A 16,022-nucleotide genomic window follows, 5' to 3' on the forward strand; every position below is an offset into this window, starting at 1 on the left:
ACACCACTCCCAAATCTTGCAGGAGGTACAATGATGGAGATGGTGACGATGTCTGTTAGTGGGGTGTTACCTGCAAAATGGCACCCATCTCAACTTGGGTGTCAACTATCCTTGGTCATCAATACCTGCATTTTACCTTCAAGTGGCTGTGAATTCAGATGACCCGAAAGGTCATCTGACAAATCCCAGTCCTCCACCTCTTCTAGACTTTTGCTCACGCTTATTAGAAAGCATCATGATTTCAAACTACAGGGCTGGGGCTGGGTCCAGTAGTGGATGATGCAGCGTCTCTTTGTTAGTTCAAACGTTTAATGTCTTTGACAGCCTAGGACTCAAGCTTTAATAACAGCTGGTTAATAATTTTTAAAAGATTTATTTATTTGAAAGTCATGGAGAAGGAGAGAGAGAAAAAGAGAGAAAGGGAGAGAGATAGTTTATCTGCTGGCTCACTCCCCAGATGGTTGCCATGGTCAGGGCTGGGCCAGGAGCCAGGAGCTTCATTTGGGTCTCCCATGGGGGTGGCAGGGGCCTTAAGCATTTGGGCCATCTTCTACTGCATTTCCCAGGCTGTTAGCAGGGAGCTGGATCAGAAGTGGAGCAGCCAGGACAAGAACCCGTGCCCACATAGGATGCCCATGTCACAGGTGCCAGCTTTACCCGCTATGACACTACAGCAGCTCCATGGTTAATAATTTATAAACAGCGGTGGAGAATGAGTGCATTAGACAGTCAGAGTCCCTGTGGGTCCTTGAGAACTTCCAGTGTCCTTTGGAGAACACTTCGTTAGTCCTATCTTGTCCAGAGTAGAGCCAGGACATGAAAAGTGAGGAGAAAGAAGGGGATGTATGGTGGGTTGTGGCAGTGATTTTATTTATTTTTAAAGATTTATTTGTTTGTTTGAAAGGTAGAATAGCAGAATCACACACACACACACCGAGAGAGAGAGAGAGCGAGAGCGAGAGAGAGAGAGAGAGAGAGAGAATCTTCCTTTTACTGGTTCACTTCCCAAAACGCCACAACAGCTGGGGCTGAGCCAGGCTGAAGTCAGGAGCCTGGAACTCCATCTGCATTCCCCGCATGGGAGGCAAGAGCTCAGGCACTTTAGTCATCATCTGCTGCTTCTCAGGTGCATTAGCAGAGAGCTGAATCAGAAGTGGAGTAGCTGGGCTTGAAATGGGCACGTGGATACAGAATATGAGTTTCCCAGGTAGCAGCTTAACCTGCTATGCCACAATACCCGTCCCATGCCAGTGCTTTTTGTCACCCGTCATGACAGCTCCCTGCACTGCTCCTGGGAGGCAGGGTGGAGTGACATGGGAGGTATGAGGTCCATGGTGGCTTCCAAGCACCTGCCCTGTCCTAGAGCATCCTGTGCATGGGCAGCGGGGTTCCTGGTGGTCCAGGTGTCAGATTTCACCATTCTCCATGGCAGATCTTACACAAGAGGGCTCTCTGCTTCTGGAGTCGTTCCCTCAGCACAGACGTCCTTTTTCTTTTTCCCTGGTGAGGAGATCACAGAGAAAGTTACCCCTTTGGTGCTTGGAATCTTAGCATGCAGGCTGGCCCCACTGGCCCTAGAAGACCTGGGGCAAAGAAACATCTCTCCTTGACTTACATGACTCTGAGAAAGGAGACTTCTCAAGACCAGAAAGTTCTTCCTGATGTCCAACCTTGATGTGCACCTACAGCATACCTTTAACAATGGGAGGTCTGCAAAGTCAGGACTGGGGTAGACCTGGTTGAATGGCCAGAAGCCACAAGGCAGAGCTGGGTGCAGCCTCTTGGCTCCCTGTGTGGGGTCTTTCCTTTCCTTTCCTTTGGTGGTTGGGACCTCCATGTCCTTTTTCAGAGGCCAAAGCTGTTCTCTTCTGAACCTTGAAGACATTAGGCTAAGTGCAAGAACTGAGCCCCAAAGGACCACATGGTGTGTGATTCCATTTATGTGAAATGACCAGAGTAGACAAAGCATAGAGAGACTGAAAGGAGATTAGTAGTTGCCTAGGGCTGCAGGAGGATTGAGGGAATTGGGGTAATGACTAAGGGAACGTGGGGTTTCTTTTTGGGGTAATGAAATGTTCTAAAATTGGTTATGGTGATGGACGCACAACTCCTTGAATATACTAAAGCCACTGAATTGTGTGCTATAAATAGGTGAATTGCCTGGTGTGTGAATTGTATCTTAATAAAGCTGTTAAAAATAAAAATGTTTTCCTGGATTTCACCTGCTGATCCTGAATCCTGGGGACTCTCTGGGGGCAAAAGCCAGGGCCAGAGACCCTCATGCTGGCCTACCGGGCCTCCAGGTGGAGCCTCAGCTGCTCCCTCCCCCCACCCCCACCCCCAGAAAGAATAAGCAGGAGTGGGCCACCTGCCCACTGCCATGCTTAGTGACTGGGCTAAGACTGTCAGAAGACACACACACCATAACAAAGGCTGGTGCCTATTCTTAGCTGACCTTGGAGTCAGCAAGTTCAGGCAGGCTGGGTGGAAGTGGCCATAAAGCCCAGGTCAGTCGGCTGGTTCCTTCAAGGACAGGGCTTCCTGGGGCAGAGGTGAGGGCGGAGCTGGCTGTAGAGCTCAGAATGTGGTCTGATTAGAGCTCCCCTTGCATTTGTCTTCTCAGGAAGGTGGCCACTGGTCAGAGGGGATTCTCTGCAGGAGACATTACTGGGGAGGGGTGGGGGAGGGCAGGCAAGAAGGAGCCAGGATTCATCTCTATTTTCACTGAAAAAGTGTTTACTGCCACCACTTCTGTCCCAGGAACTGTGGTTCCAGGAATGACTGGGAATGCCCTGCGGCGACATAGCTTCTGCCCTTAGAGGGATTAGAAGGTAGCAGGGGGAGGAGTGTATTGGCTTCCGAGACCGGATAAGCAGTGGAGATAAAAGGGAGGACATTAGCCAGTCTGAAAGGGATAAGGGGAAGTCAGGAGAGCCTCTCTAGAGCCCACGCAGTGTGAGGGTGACTGGGGAGCAGGCTGTGTAGTTGGCGCAGAGGTTAAGACGCTGCTTGAGATGCCCACATCACATATCACAGTGCCCCAGTTGGAGTCCCTGTTTCTCTCCGATTCTAACTTCCTGATAATGCTCACCCTGGGAGGGAGCAGGTGATGGTTCAAGTACCTGGCAATCAACTGGGAGACCTGGATTGAATTCTGGGTTCATGGCATTGGCCTGGCCCAGTCCTGGCTGTTGCAGGCATTTGGGGAAGGAACCAGTGGATGGAAGATCTCTCTCTGTCTTTCCCTGTCTGTCTCTCAAATATATATCTGAGCAGAAGATGGCTAAATGAAGAGGGGAAGCTGACTGGAAAATAATGGAAAGTCTATTGCAGGCAGAGGGAATAGAATGAATAAAAGGCCTGGTGATGTCTGTGAGAGTATAATTCATCTGGAGAACTACAAGTGAAACCTCGAGTTTGGGGACTGACTTCTCGTTGGAGACCAAAGTATAAGATGGAGAAGTGGGAGAGGAAAGGAGAGGCAGGTCACCTGAGCCTAGGTAAGAGGAGATCCCATTTCACTCTGAGCCCCGGTAAGTCCAGCTCCTCCCCCCACCTCCTGCACCTGCATGACGCCTACCTGAGCAGCGGCCACACTGCCAGGCAAAGAAGAGACCAACGAGGATCAGGAGCAGTGAGACTGGCACCACCACCAATAGCACATCTTTGTAGGAGGTGTTTCCTGGTGCTGGACATAAAGGGGTAGGGTCAGGGGTGGACCTGGTGTCTTGTAGTCCCCAACCATTGATCCCTGGCCCTTGGCCTACCTGCCTCATGATGGCAGCTCTCCCAGGGGGTGACTGTGGCCAAGTTCCAGCTGACAGGGTTGGAGACAATGCAGGAGTAGGCCACGTCCCTGTCTCCTGGTCCCAGGGAAATGCTCAGCACCTGTCCATCCACGAACAGGCTGTGTGGTTCGACACCGGAGTCTGCTGTCCCATCCCGTCGCCAGCTGTAGGTTATGTCACTGATGTTGGAGGCCCAGCAGGACAGGAAGACCTGGCAGGTTTTGGGGAATTGAGCTTCCTCTGCTACCGCGGTGAACACTTGTATCACCGGCCTGGGCACTACATCTGGGCAAGAAGAGGTGTAGGTTAGAGGAGTACCCGGCAGGGCTGACAGCTGGGGCCCTGGGCTTTCTGCAGGGTTAGAGGCCACCTCTGACCAGGCATTGCTTGTTCCTGAACCCTTACGTGGCTTCCACTGTCCATAGGACAGAAGCTGAATTCTTGAGACTGGTATTCAAAAACCTTCAATGACCGTTCCATGTCAACCTCTCCAGCTGGTCCTGCTCGCCCATCCTAATTAGTCTGCAGTCCACCGAACGTTTCACGCTGTTTCATATCTGTCATGCTTTCAAAGGGCTCCTCTGTGCACACATAGGCGTTTCCCTTCTCGTCCCCCTAGAAAACTCCTACCCACTCCTCAAGGCCCAGCTTGGACCCATTGTGTAACACTTTCATGGTGAAGCTTTCCCCGATACCCCAGTCTAGCCTTTTTTGTAGCCCTACTCATGTGGTATCAGTCAGCGACAAGCATTTATTGTCAGGCCAGAAAAGGAACACATCCCTGGACTTTTGGGGCTTACAGATAGATGAGGAAGAAGGACACTTCCAAGTGATTATGAATAATAAAGAAAATAATGACAAGGATGCAAAACACTGTGAAGGGGGAACTCAGAGGTGGGGGCTCTGTCTCGTTATCTTGATAAACTTAGCTCCCCGGGCTGGCAAATAGCAGGTGTGCGATACCTGGGCCACTGAACACATCAGAGTTCTGCTGTCCGAAGCGGTGGCTCCCCTTTCCCGTATGGGTTGATGAGTAAATTGGGGGGCCAGCGGGAGAGCATTCTGGTGACAACAGGAGGGCTCAGGCTGTGACAGCATTCCAAAGTCAAGCAGAGTAAAACCTCATTAATGCCAGCTCAATCTGGTGGGATTTGTGATATGAAAAAAGAAATTATTTGCTGGGCACACTAATAGTATAAACAAGGATTACAGGGGGGATATTTACACCACTTAAGAGGACAAGTTGCTTCCAAACATGATCAGGCACAGTAGAAACACCCATTGACATTTCCAGTAACTGATCTGCTAATTCAAATCATTCTTATCTATTGTCAAAGCAGAGCTCCTAAGGACGGCTGCTTGGCAGCTCTGTGCAATTAGTTCTAATCACGCTATGTATTTGGAAGCAATAAAACAGCAATTTCCTTAAAATCTGTAATTCAGATGCTGGGAACAAGGCATTTTAGAGCTTAGTGGTGTGGGTGCTGCGTGTATTATTGCATTCAATGTCCTCGTTTCACACATGTGGCAGCTGAGATCCGGAAGGGGAGAGGCGCCAGGGCTGCACAGGGGCACTGGGCAGAGGGGACTGCAGGGGTCTCAGGTGGGGCTGGGTGTTGAAATCCCGCTGGCCCTCTGCTTGTTGAGGGAGACCTGCAGCCTGGTTTGGGGCTGCATGCACCCAAAAGGGCACCCTGTAACTGCACATCTGTTCCCGAGGACAGCCGGTCAGCAGCCTCCCCGTTTGTGTACCGTCTTTGTCCCCTTCACTGCCTCCCTTTTCCCGGCTGCCTTCCTTCCTTTCCGTTCATGAATTTACCCTTCTCTCTCTCTCTCTCTTCAAAGTTCTTACTGAGGTAATGGTTTGGGGTCACTTGCATCTCTTTCCCAAGTCCTCAGACAAGCAGACAGGTGGTGGAGATGGAGTTGTTGGAAAAGAAGGCCCACCCAGTACCCCCTGCCAGTTCCGCCACCCCCACTGGGGTGGTGCTGCAGCTGCATGAATGAACTTGGGAGACCCATGCCGCTGGGCCCTGCCTTTCCACAGCATCGTGAGAAATAAAAATAGTTATTGTTTTTAGCCTGTAGGTTTTTTTTTTTTTAATTTTTTGACAGGCAGAGTGGACAGTGAGAGAGAGAGACAGAGAGACAGGTCTTCCTTTGCCGTTGGTTCACCCTCCAATGGCCGCTGCGGCCGGCGCACTGTGCTGATCCGAAGGCAGGAGCCAGGTGCTTCTCCTGGTCTCCCATGGGGTGCAGGGCCCAAGCACTTGGGCCATCCTCCACTGCACTCCCTGGCCACAGCAGAGAGGTGGCCTGGAAGAGGGGCAACCGGGACAGAATCTGGCGCCCCGACCGGGACTAGAACCTGGTGTGCCGGCGGCGCCGCAAGGCGGAGGATTAGCCTAGTGAGCCGCAGCACCGGCTAGCCTGTAGGTTTTGAGATGGTTTGCTTTACATGGATGAATGACTGAGAGAACCCGAGAATGATATGTAGTTAAACTCTCTCTAAAAGAGCTCTTTTAAGACATATAAAAATTGTATCATTTAATTTAAATTTAATTTTTAAATAAAAAAACACATTGTGCCATACTTTGATTTGCAAGATTTTTCCCTTTTCCTTTTAGTGGCCCATAAAATAAAGACACATCTTGTGATCTATGTTGATACCTTAGAATCGAGGAAGCACAGGCCAGGCTCTGCCATTGTAATGGCCGGGGCCTGACATCCTCACAGGCACCAGACACAGTGCTATTGTAGTGGCCACTGGACAGATGAGAGAGGTGAAGCATGTGTTCAAGGCTACTGAAAACGGGGAAGACCGAGCTGGAGGCCAGGTGGGTCTGTGGGATGCTGCTCCAGACAGGAGTGTCCCGGGAGTACTTGGGGGAGTATTCTTAGCTGTGACTGCTGGGAAGCAGCTGTCCCTGGAGTAGCAACAGAGGTTTCTGAAACCCAGCTCTCCCCAGTTCCTTTGCCTCAGGTTGCTTGTCTGGTGCTTTGTGGGAGGGGAAAGGGGTTGGGGAGCATGGTCAGGTGCACTTACCGTATACCTTGAGCTGTAAGGTCTGGGTTAAGGTCCGACCTCCCATGTCTACCATCAGCACAGAGAAGTTGCCGCTGTCTCCAGATTCTAGTGGCCCGAGCTCCAGGCTGAGGTTGGTGTGCAGCTGGGCTCGGCCCAGGAAGCGGGAGTGGTACAGAGTCTCCAGGGAGCCTCGGAAGAATGTGGCCAGGAGCTCCTCTGAAGGCCAGAAACATCTCCAGATGGCCTCTCGGACTTGGAAGCCAGGGGGATGCTGGGCCGCCAGCAGCGCCGAGCTACCAACCATGCTCAACACCTGGGCGCCAGTAGCTGCCGTGGGCAGGAGTGCTGCAAGAACAGAGCCCCCAGTCACTGCTGGCCCCAGGCTGCTCCCCGCCCCTGTCCCGCATACAGCTGAACTGCTGTGGGGTGAATTAGAGTCCCGCCACCTACATTCCCACCGCTCAAGGTGAGCAGGCATTGTGCTAAGTGGCAAGGGTGAAACAGGAAGAGAATTCTATCCCTGCACTCATAGAGCTCCCAGAGGGATCTAGACACTCAAACAAACCATTAAAATAAATTGTGTTAAGTACCACAAGGGTGGACACTGGGGGTACACAGATGAATAGAAGGGACCCCCCTGGGGCTCCCAGTCCATGGAAGATGCTGACTCACACACTGCCCATAATAATAGCAGGACATGGTCAGTCTTGGTGGTGATCCCAGGCCACCATGGGAACACAGAGCGTGTGCAACTTGTAGCAAGGGGTGGGAGAGGGGGAAAAAAAAATGGGATGCCCTGGGAAAACACAGGTAGGCTGATAGGAGGACCTCACCCAGCCTTGAGAGGCTCAGAGAAGAAATGGTTAAGCTGAGATCTGAAGGGGGAAGGGACAGGAGCCAGGCCAAGCCAGACTGCCGGGAGCAGGGATGGTGATGGGCAAGTGTGATAGGCGGAGGGAACAGCGTGCACAGAGGCCTGTGCACTGGGGAACTGAAAGTAGCTCTCTGCAGGGGAATAGGAAATTACACTGCAGAGTTGGCAGGAGCCGGATCACGCAGGGCCCTGAAAGCAGCAGTGAGGGCTGGGCTTTGTCCTAAGAGCGATGGGGAGTCGCAGACAGAGCGTAACATGATTAGCTGCACGGTTAGAAAGATCTCTCTAGCAGAGGTGTAGAGGAGGTGAGGCAGCATGGAGGCTGTGTTAATGCAAGGGACAGGTGATGGGGACTTGAACCGAGGAAGGGAAGATGGGGATGGGCAGGAATGGGAGAACCCGAGAGAGCGAAGCATGGTGAAATCAGCAGGGCTTGGCAATAGGTTAGATCTGGGGCGGGAAGGTGAAAAAGGAGCTGGGATGGCTCCCAGGTCCGTGGGACCCATTGGGTGCCATTCTCAGTGATGTGGAAGAGGACTCCTCCTGTTCATGCTTGGGGGAGGGTACTGAGACGGCTAGATACTGAACATCTTGGGGACTGTACTTGTGTTCACCATGAGCAGAAGGCACCTCTGCTTGGAGAGCTTTGCTGATGTTTTTGCTGGTTAATGTCTGCTTGTTCTCGAAGCATCACTGCCTGGGCTGACCTCTCCCACCCCTTGCTGCAAGTTGCACACGCTCTGTGTTCCCATGGTGGCCTGGGATCACCACCAAGACTGACCATGTCCTGCTATTATTATGGGCAGTGTGTGAGTCAGCATCTCCCATAGACTGGGAGCTCCAGGGGGGTCCCTTCTATTCATCTGCGTCCTCCCAGTGCCCACCCTGGTTTGTGACCACACTGTAGGAGCTCTGTACATTGAACTGAATGAGTGAATGGATTTTCTGAGGACTGACCCTATGCCTGGCACAGGGGTAGGCACTGGGAGGCAGAGCAGCTAAGACCTGAGTATAACACAAGCAAGTGCTGGGAGTTTGATGAAGGAGGCATGTTCTGTGTGGTCACCCAGCCAGCCACGGGAACTCCAGTCTCTCATCCCTCTCACTGCCTTCCCGGCCCCGCCATCTCTGTCCTGACTAGAGTTGGCTTCAGTGGGAACGCAGAGCAGAGAAGTAACATACAGAGAGAATTGCACAAGACACAGGTGAGACCTTGCTTGTATTCTGTCTGGGCTCTGCCACAAGGCAGCCACGTGACTGTCAGTGCATCACCCTCCCTCTCAAGGCTTCGGTGGGCTTGCCTGTAGAACAAGGCATCTACACCAGATCACTTGCATTGCTCTCTTGTACTGTAAGAGCCTTGTAAAATATTTAAGAAAATCACATGTCTAGTGTCCAGGACAATGTCCTCTGTATTAAAAGATTTCGTGAATCAGATTGAGTTTTTTTTTTTTTTTTTAGGACTAAACGTGTGATTTCCTGTAAATGTTTAGAAATGTTGAAGCAATCTAGAAGGCTTTTGTGCTCTCTGAGCCAGGAAACTTGGCAGGACTCTGGACACAGTAGCGTCAAAGTCCCTCAGATTCTCTGTTGTAAACATTGATGTTCTGGCCTTTGTCAGCCCCCATGACTTCCATCCCTGGCCCTTCAGCGCTGAACCATGGCCACTTGCTGACCATTGTGGGGAACTGAGACACTGGACTTGTGGCAGGATCACCCAGTGTCGAAGCGATCTATGTGTCAACCACTCCAACATTGCAGCATTGTCTGCCACCCCAGGTTCACTTGGGGTCACCACCATGGCTGGCCGTTTTCTCTCATCCCTACTCAGTGTCCACCTCCTCTTACACAGGCCTGCAGGGGTGTGTGTTGGGGGAACCTCAGCTTCCCCCACAGGCTGCTGAAAACATACTTTTCTCAGATCTCAGGGAACCTCACTCTGCCTTCTCTTCCCCTACTAAATCTAAAATTTCTATGTGTTGACAGTGCCAAGTCCTCACCATTCTCACACTTAACTTTCTCCCCAAACTAGCTCAGTTCCAACTGCCTTGGGCCACCCACCAGCCTTTTTCTGCCCAACACTGATGCTCCTAGTGCTGCCATCTCCTCCTGCCGGACCTGCATCTCCTGTATCTGTCTAGCTTTCACCATTGCCCGCTCTTCCCTGCCTCCTCACCCCCAGTTCCTGAGTTTTCACTGGGATTAGGAGACCCCACTTACCTTCCCAGAGAAGAAGGCTCCACAGGGAACACATGGCCGTCCTTCTCCAGAGGAGCTGGCATGCTCCCCCGACAGCACAGATCCTGCACATCCCAGGCCGAGTGGAGGCACCGAAGGAGCTGTGATCCTCCTGGAAAGTCCCATGTTCAGGAGGAGGAATCTTGACTCAGAACGAGACGCCTCAGAAGTGAAAGCATCCGGAGGGAAGTGGAAGTTGGCCATGGACTTAGCTGGGCTTTGAGGAGCAGATTCTTGTAAGTCAGCCTCTTTCACATGCACGTGGTTGGCTAATGCGTGGTGACGAGCAGCCCACACCAGCCCACGTTCTCCTCATTGACTCTCGCCTGGCCTTCGGCAGCAGTCGCACCTGCTGCTCTCTGTCCTCACAGCCACAGACAGCCCTCCTAGTTGCAATTCCAATCAAGTCGCTTCTCTGCTCTCAATTCTTTTGTGATCTGTGGCCCCGGGGATGAAGACTTTCAGCTTAGCATGCAAGGTGCTTCTGCTTCTGCAGACGGGCCGCCCACGTCCATCCTGTTCTCCGGCCGTCCCGAGCCAGAACTACCTCTTCTCAGAACTGGCCTTTCACACTTCCATGCATTCTACTTGTTCCTCCACCAGGGTGCTGCCCCACTCTTCCCTCAGGGCTTCCTGACCTCAGGCAGAGTGAGAAGCCCCCCTTCTGTCCTCAGCATGCCCACTCTTCCCTCATCATCCTCAGCAGGTTTTCTGTAGGGCGTTCCTGGTCTTCACAGGCTGCCTAGCCAGCAAGACCTCGATGCATTTCTGCATTTCCCTCAGTGCTCGGCATGTTATAGGTGCTTATCAAGTATCTTTTTAAAAGAGTGAGTGAATGGATGCGCCTGTGGCCTACTGTTTAAGACATTAGTTATAACACCTGTGTCTCGTGTCAGACCGCCTGGGTTTGATTCTTGATTCTGGCTCCAGATTTCAGTTTCCTGCCGGCATAGACCATGGGAAGCATAGTGATGGTTCGTGTACTTAGATGCCTGCAACCCACATAGGAGACCTAGGTTGAGTCTTGGCTCCAGGCTTTGGTCTGGCCCAGTCCTGGCCATTGCAGGTATTTAAGGAGTGAATCAGCAGATAGGAAATGCTGTTTGTGTGTCTGTCTCTCTCTGCCTCTCAGATGATTCCAGACATGTTCATACATTTTGCTTTATGTAAGCACTTTTTTTAGAGATGGGGGAATTTATAAACCAGAATGAGGTTGGTTAAAACCGGAACAAACTTGCTGAGGTCTCACAGAGACAGAACTGGGACTTGAACCTCTACGGTGGGAACATGTATCATTTTGCCACAGACTCCCCCTTCTCACCCTGTTTCCTATGTGAGGGGAGGCTTTTGAGATGTTGCCCTGAGGGAAATTCCCAATTGTCCCAAATGTGGCTGCTTTTGTGGCCCTGTCAATCAAACTGGACACTCTGCTTTGAACCTCCCAAGGAACTAGGCAAGTATGATGTGAGTCGAGCAGGACGATCTTGGGATGTAGTTGCTGTCCTCCAGGTACTCATAAGTAGAATGAGAGAAAAGCAGCTCTCAACTTTGATAATTACTTGGTTTCTTGGGGTGCTGTGTCCATGAGGTGGCGATGGGGCCCACATGTCTGTAGTTTTATTGTAAGTTTATTTACTTATTTGAAAGGGGGGGCGAGGAAGGAAGGGAGAGAGAAAGAGAGAGAGAGAGAGAGAATCTTCCATCTTCTGGTTCACTTCCCAAATGCCCACAATAGCTAGGACAGGGCCAGGCTGAAGCCAGGAGCTCAAAATTCCACCTGGGTCTCTCACGTGGGTGGAAGGGACCCAAGTACTTGAGCCATTATCTGCTGCCTTCCAGGGTGTGCATTAGCAGGAAGCTGGATCGGAAGCAGATATGGGTATCAATCCTAGGCACTGTGGTGTTGAGATGTCAGTTTAACCCACTGCACCACAACACTTGCTCCAGGATCTATAGGGTTGCATTTATTTTTTTTTTAATTATTTATTTGGGGGCCGGCACCATGGCACACATGGTTAATCCTCCGCCTGCGGTACTGGCATCCCATATGGGTGCCGGGTTCTAGTCCTGGTTGCTCCTCTTCCGGTCTAGCTCTCTTCTGTGGCCCAGGAGGGCAGTGGAGGATGGCCCAAGTGCTTCGATCCCTGCACCCGCATGGGAGGCCAGGAGAAAGCACCTGGCTCCTGGCTTCGGATCAGTGCAGCGCCGGCTGTAGCGGCCATTTGGGGAATGAACCAATGGAAGGAAGACCTTTCTCTCTGTCTCTCTCTCTCTCACTGTCTGTAGCTCTACCGGTCAAATAAATAAAAAAATTATTTATTAGAAAGGCAGAGTCACAGAATGAGAGGTAGAGGCAGAGATAAGGAGATCTTTCTTCCATCTGCTGGTTCATGCCCCAAGTGGCCACAATGCTTGGGGCTGATCCAGGCTAAAGCCAGGAGCCTAGAACTCCATCTGGGTTTCCCACGTTCATGGCAGAGACTCACACACTTGGGCCATCATCTGTTGCTTTCTTGGGTGCATTAGCAGGGAGCTGGATGGGAAGCTGAGTAGCCGGGACTCTAGCTGGTGCTCTGATGTAGGATGTAGTGTTGCAAGTGGTGGCTTACCTCACCCTGCCACAGTGCTGGCTCCTGCAGACATCTGCAGCTTTAACAGGCACCTCATTCCAGGAAGTCTGTGGCTGGTGGGCTGAGGACCACTCTGAGGAGGACTACTTGGAGGTAGGGGTGCTATTGCTCACTTTGAGCTAGGAGTGAGCTGCCAGTGAGAGGACAGTGTGCTGAGCAGGCTCGGAGAGAGAGAAAAGGCGCCCAAGACTGGGGAGCAGCTGTTGTGAGGGTCCTGGGGAAGAGGAGATGGGCTCAACCATGAAGGGAAACTCTGGAGTAGGGAGGACTGGGCAGAACTTGGAAGCTGCTGTGAAGTGGAGAGGCCAGCAGAGGGGAACTGTTTATGACTCTATTGTCAACTCCTTCCTCATTTGTGAGGCACTTATTAGGCATTCGCTTGGGTGCCAGGTGCGGGGGACACAGACATGAAAGGCTCAGGCCCGGCCCTCCAGGAGTTCACCGCAGAGAAGGGGAGATGGGAGATGTAACCCAGTGATGGCAGAGTGGTAAGAACAATGCCCGAGTGTGCATGGGATGCTGCGAAGGCCAGAGGACAGACGCCTGCCTTGGTTTGGGCAAGTGCTTGGCCCTCTTCCCCCAGGCTAGGCACTCCATGGGGTGATGTTGTGGGGATTGAGAGCCCCAGTAAGACTTAGTCCAGGTCCTTGTCTTCCTGTGTGTAAGAGTATAACAAGGCCAGCGCCGCGGCTCACTAGGCTAATCCTCCGCCTTGCGGCGCCGCCGGCACACCAGGTTCTAGTCCTGGTCTGGGCGCTGGATTCTGTCCTGGTTGCCCCTCTTCCAGGCCAGCTCTCTGCTGTGGCCCGGGAGTGCAGTGGAGGATGGCCCAAATGCTTGGGCCCTGCACCCCATGGGAGACCAGGATAAGCCCTGGCTCCTGCCTTCGGATCAGCGCGGTGCGCCGGCCACAGTACGCCGGCCGCGGCGGCCATTGGAGGGTGAACCAACAGCAAAGGAAGACCTTTCTCTCTGTCTCTCTCTCTCACTGTCCACTCTGCCTGTCAAAAAAAAAAAAAAAAAAAGTATAACAGGGTAGGACCGGCGCTGTGAAGGCAGCGGGTTAAGCCACTGTTTGCTGTGCCAGTATCCCATATGGACACCTGTTTGAATCCTGGCTGCTCCAATCCAGCTCCCTGCTAATGCACCTGGGAAAGCAGCGGAGGATGGCCCAAGTGCTTGGGCCCCTGCACCCAGTTGGGAGACCTGGCTCCTGGCCTCAGCCTGGCCCAAGCCCTTGTCCTTGAGGCCATTTAAGGAGTGAACCAGCAGATGGAAGATGTCTTTCCTCTCTCTGTCTCTCATCTCTCTCTGTAACTCTGATTTTCAAATAAATAAATACATGCATAAATAAATCTTTTTAGAAAAGGAATGTGAGAGGGTGAACAGAAGGCTTTTGTAGAAAGACTAAGTGGATAGTATATGCTCAGGCTTGAGCATGGACAAGCTCAAGAGAGAGGATTGCCCCCACCCAGTCTGGGGTTGTCTTTTTATAGGATAAGGGATGGGGCTCGGAGCCAAGCCTGATTAAAGGTCCAAAAGAGACAGGGTCAAGGTCGAGGTCAAACTTCCCAGGAGGGGATGCCCTGTTAGCATCTGTCAGGTGGACTGGATGATTCTGCGCTGGGAGGGCTGTAGGGGCAGAGGTGTTGCCAGCGTTGGGTGAAGATCCTGAATTCCTTTGGAGGAGGCAGTGGGCAGTTGCATTCCCTCTCAGCAGCAGGGTTGCTCATGGTGGTCCACCCAGCAGGAAATCAATTGCAGTATTGCAGTCTACCCCACTCCCACCGCCCACGCCCCTTGGAGGGGAATTTGGGGAAGCTGCGGAAGCGGCCAGGAGGAGGTTGGATGAGGACTGGGAAATGCTGGGCTTGTGCTAACTGCAGAAAGATGAACTGAAGGTGTTTCCTCCCAGGTGCAGGGAAGAGTTAAGTCTGCGGCAGGCAGGCAGGCTCTCCCCACCACTGCTAATCACTGGTTCACACCACATTAATTACCCAGCCACAGGGGGGGTGCATTGGAGTAAATTAGCTGCTGAGTTCAAAGGGGCCACTCCCTGCATTCCTTAATTAAGAGAGCAGCTGGCAGCCAGGGCTGCTGCTCCACCTCCCTGGGGCATTTCTGGGAAGCCTGGAGTCGCTGAGTGTGAGTGTGTGTGTGTGTGTGTGTGTGTGTGTGTGTGTGTGGCCTAGCAGTTCCATCTGCCTTGTGGAACAGCCTGCACCCCACCATGGGGAGTGGAGTGGCTGGAGGGGCTGTCAGGGATGGAGAACAGATGTTGGCCATAGCCAAACAAGCGGCCTGCACTTGACCATTGACGCAGGGTGTTTGGTGCAGAGACTCACCCCCTGGTGCATCTCGTGCTCTGGTGCTCTGGTGTGATGCCCTCACCCTGAAGGCAGAAGGGGGCCAAGGTGGAAAAGGGGGGACAGGTGGAGGACTTGAGGGGTGCTTGAGGGAGCAGGTAGGGACAGAGGCAGAACAGCCACAAAGGGAGGAGTGGCATGCAGCAGGCTTCTGGAAGGAGATGGAGGCATTATGGAAGTGTACGAGGCAGGTGGAGGGAACAGGCAGGACCCCGCTGCTGAGCAAAATTTATAGGAAGAGGCCACTGCTTTGCACTGAGCCCTTGCACAAGAGCCAGCAGAAAGGACCAACACAGAATGGGGTCACCTACGCTAAGTGCCACACCTTCCAGTTTTCTGGAAAACAAGAGATTCATGGCAACCACTCAGGAGAGGCCCAGTTTACCTGAGCTTGTTTAACCCTTTCAGGAAAATAATTTGGAACTTCCAATCCCTTCTGCTGCTCTGTTTCTGCTTTTTTTGGCCGTTTTCTGTCTATAACCCCCGCCTCGTCTGCTCAGCTTGTCAGAGCGCCTCTTCTAAATTTTCAGAGGGAAGGTTACCCTATTCATGACTTGTTATTAAAAAACCAATTAGGTCTTTAAAGTAAACTTGTTGAAATAAAAAAAAAATTCATTTTGTTTGAAAGGCAGAGAGAGACAGAACGAGAACAAGAGTTGGGGGGGAGAGGGAGAGAGAAAAAGAGAGAGAGAGAGAGGGAGAGAGAGAGAATCTTCCATCTGCTGGTTCACTCCTCAAATGCCTGCAACAGCCAGGGGTGTGACAGGCTGAAACCAGGAACAGGGAACACCATCTGGGTCTCCCATATCAACGACAGAGATCCAAGTTTTTGAGCTATCACCTGCCTCCCAGGATGTATATCAGCAGGAAGCTGAATTGGACTCAAGCCAGGCATTCTGATGTGGGATGTGGGGGTCCGAAGAGGTGGCTTAGCCGAACCTCTGGCCCAGAAATTTTGTTTGTGCCTGCCTTGAGCTGCATGGTCTGTCAGCACACACCAGGCCATGAGGCATTGGCAGTCCTTCCCTATTCAACCAATGCAGGCATCCCTGCTGTGGCAAGAAGACTAGGTGCAAGCAGGAGACCCTGGAAGTAGCA

General features: G+C 52.2%; 1 protein-coding gene across 1 annotated transcript; it reads right to left on the reverse strand.

Annotated features, from left to right (window-relative positions):
- Positions 1 to 357: 357 nt before the first annotated feature.
- SLAMF8 (SLAM family member 8) lies at positions 358 to 13,582 on the reverse strand. Its single transcript, XM_008264245.4, has 5 exons — positions 9,911 to 13,582; positions 6,835 to 7,161; positions 3,768 to 4,073; positions 3,581 to 3,688; positions 358 to 1,500 (listed from the first exon to the last, which is right to left on the reverse strand). The coding sequence occupies exons 1-5, from the start codon at positions 9,999 to 10,001 to the stop codon at positions 1,436 to 1,438; spliced, it is 897 nt and encodes a 298-aa protein (XP_008262467.2). The 5' UTR covers positions 10,002 to 13,582; the 3' UTR covers positions 358 to 1,435.
- Between the last annotated feature and the right edge of the window lie 2,440 nt (positions 13,583 to 16,022).

The sequence above is a fragment of the Oryctolagus cuniculus genome, chromosome 7 (genome assembly GCF_964237555.1).
Source record: "Oryctolagus cuniculus chromosome 7, mOryCun1.1, whole genome shotgun sequence".
Lineage (NCBI taxonomy): Eukaryota > Metazoa > Chordata > Mammalia > Lagomorpha > Leporidae > Oryctolagus > Oryctolagus cuniculus.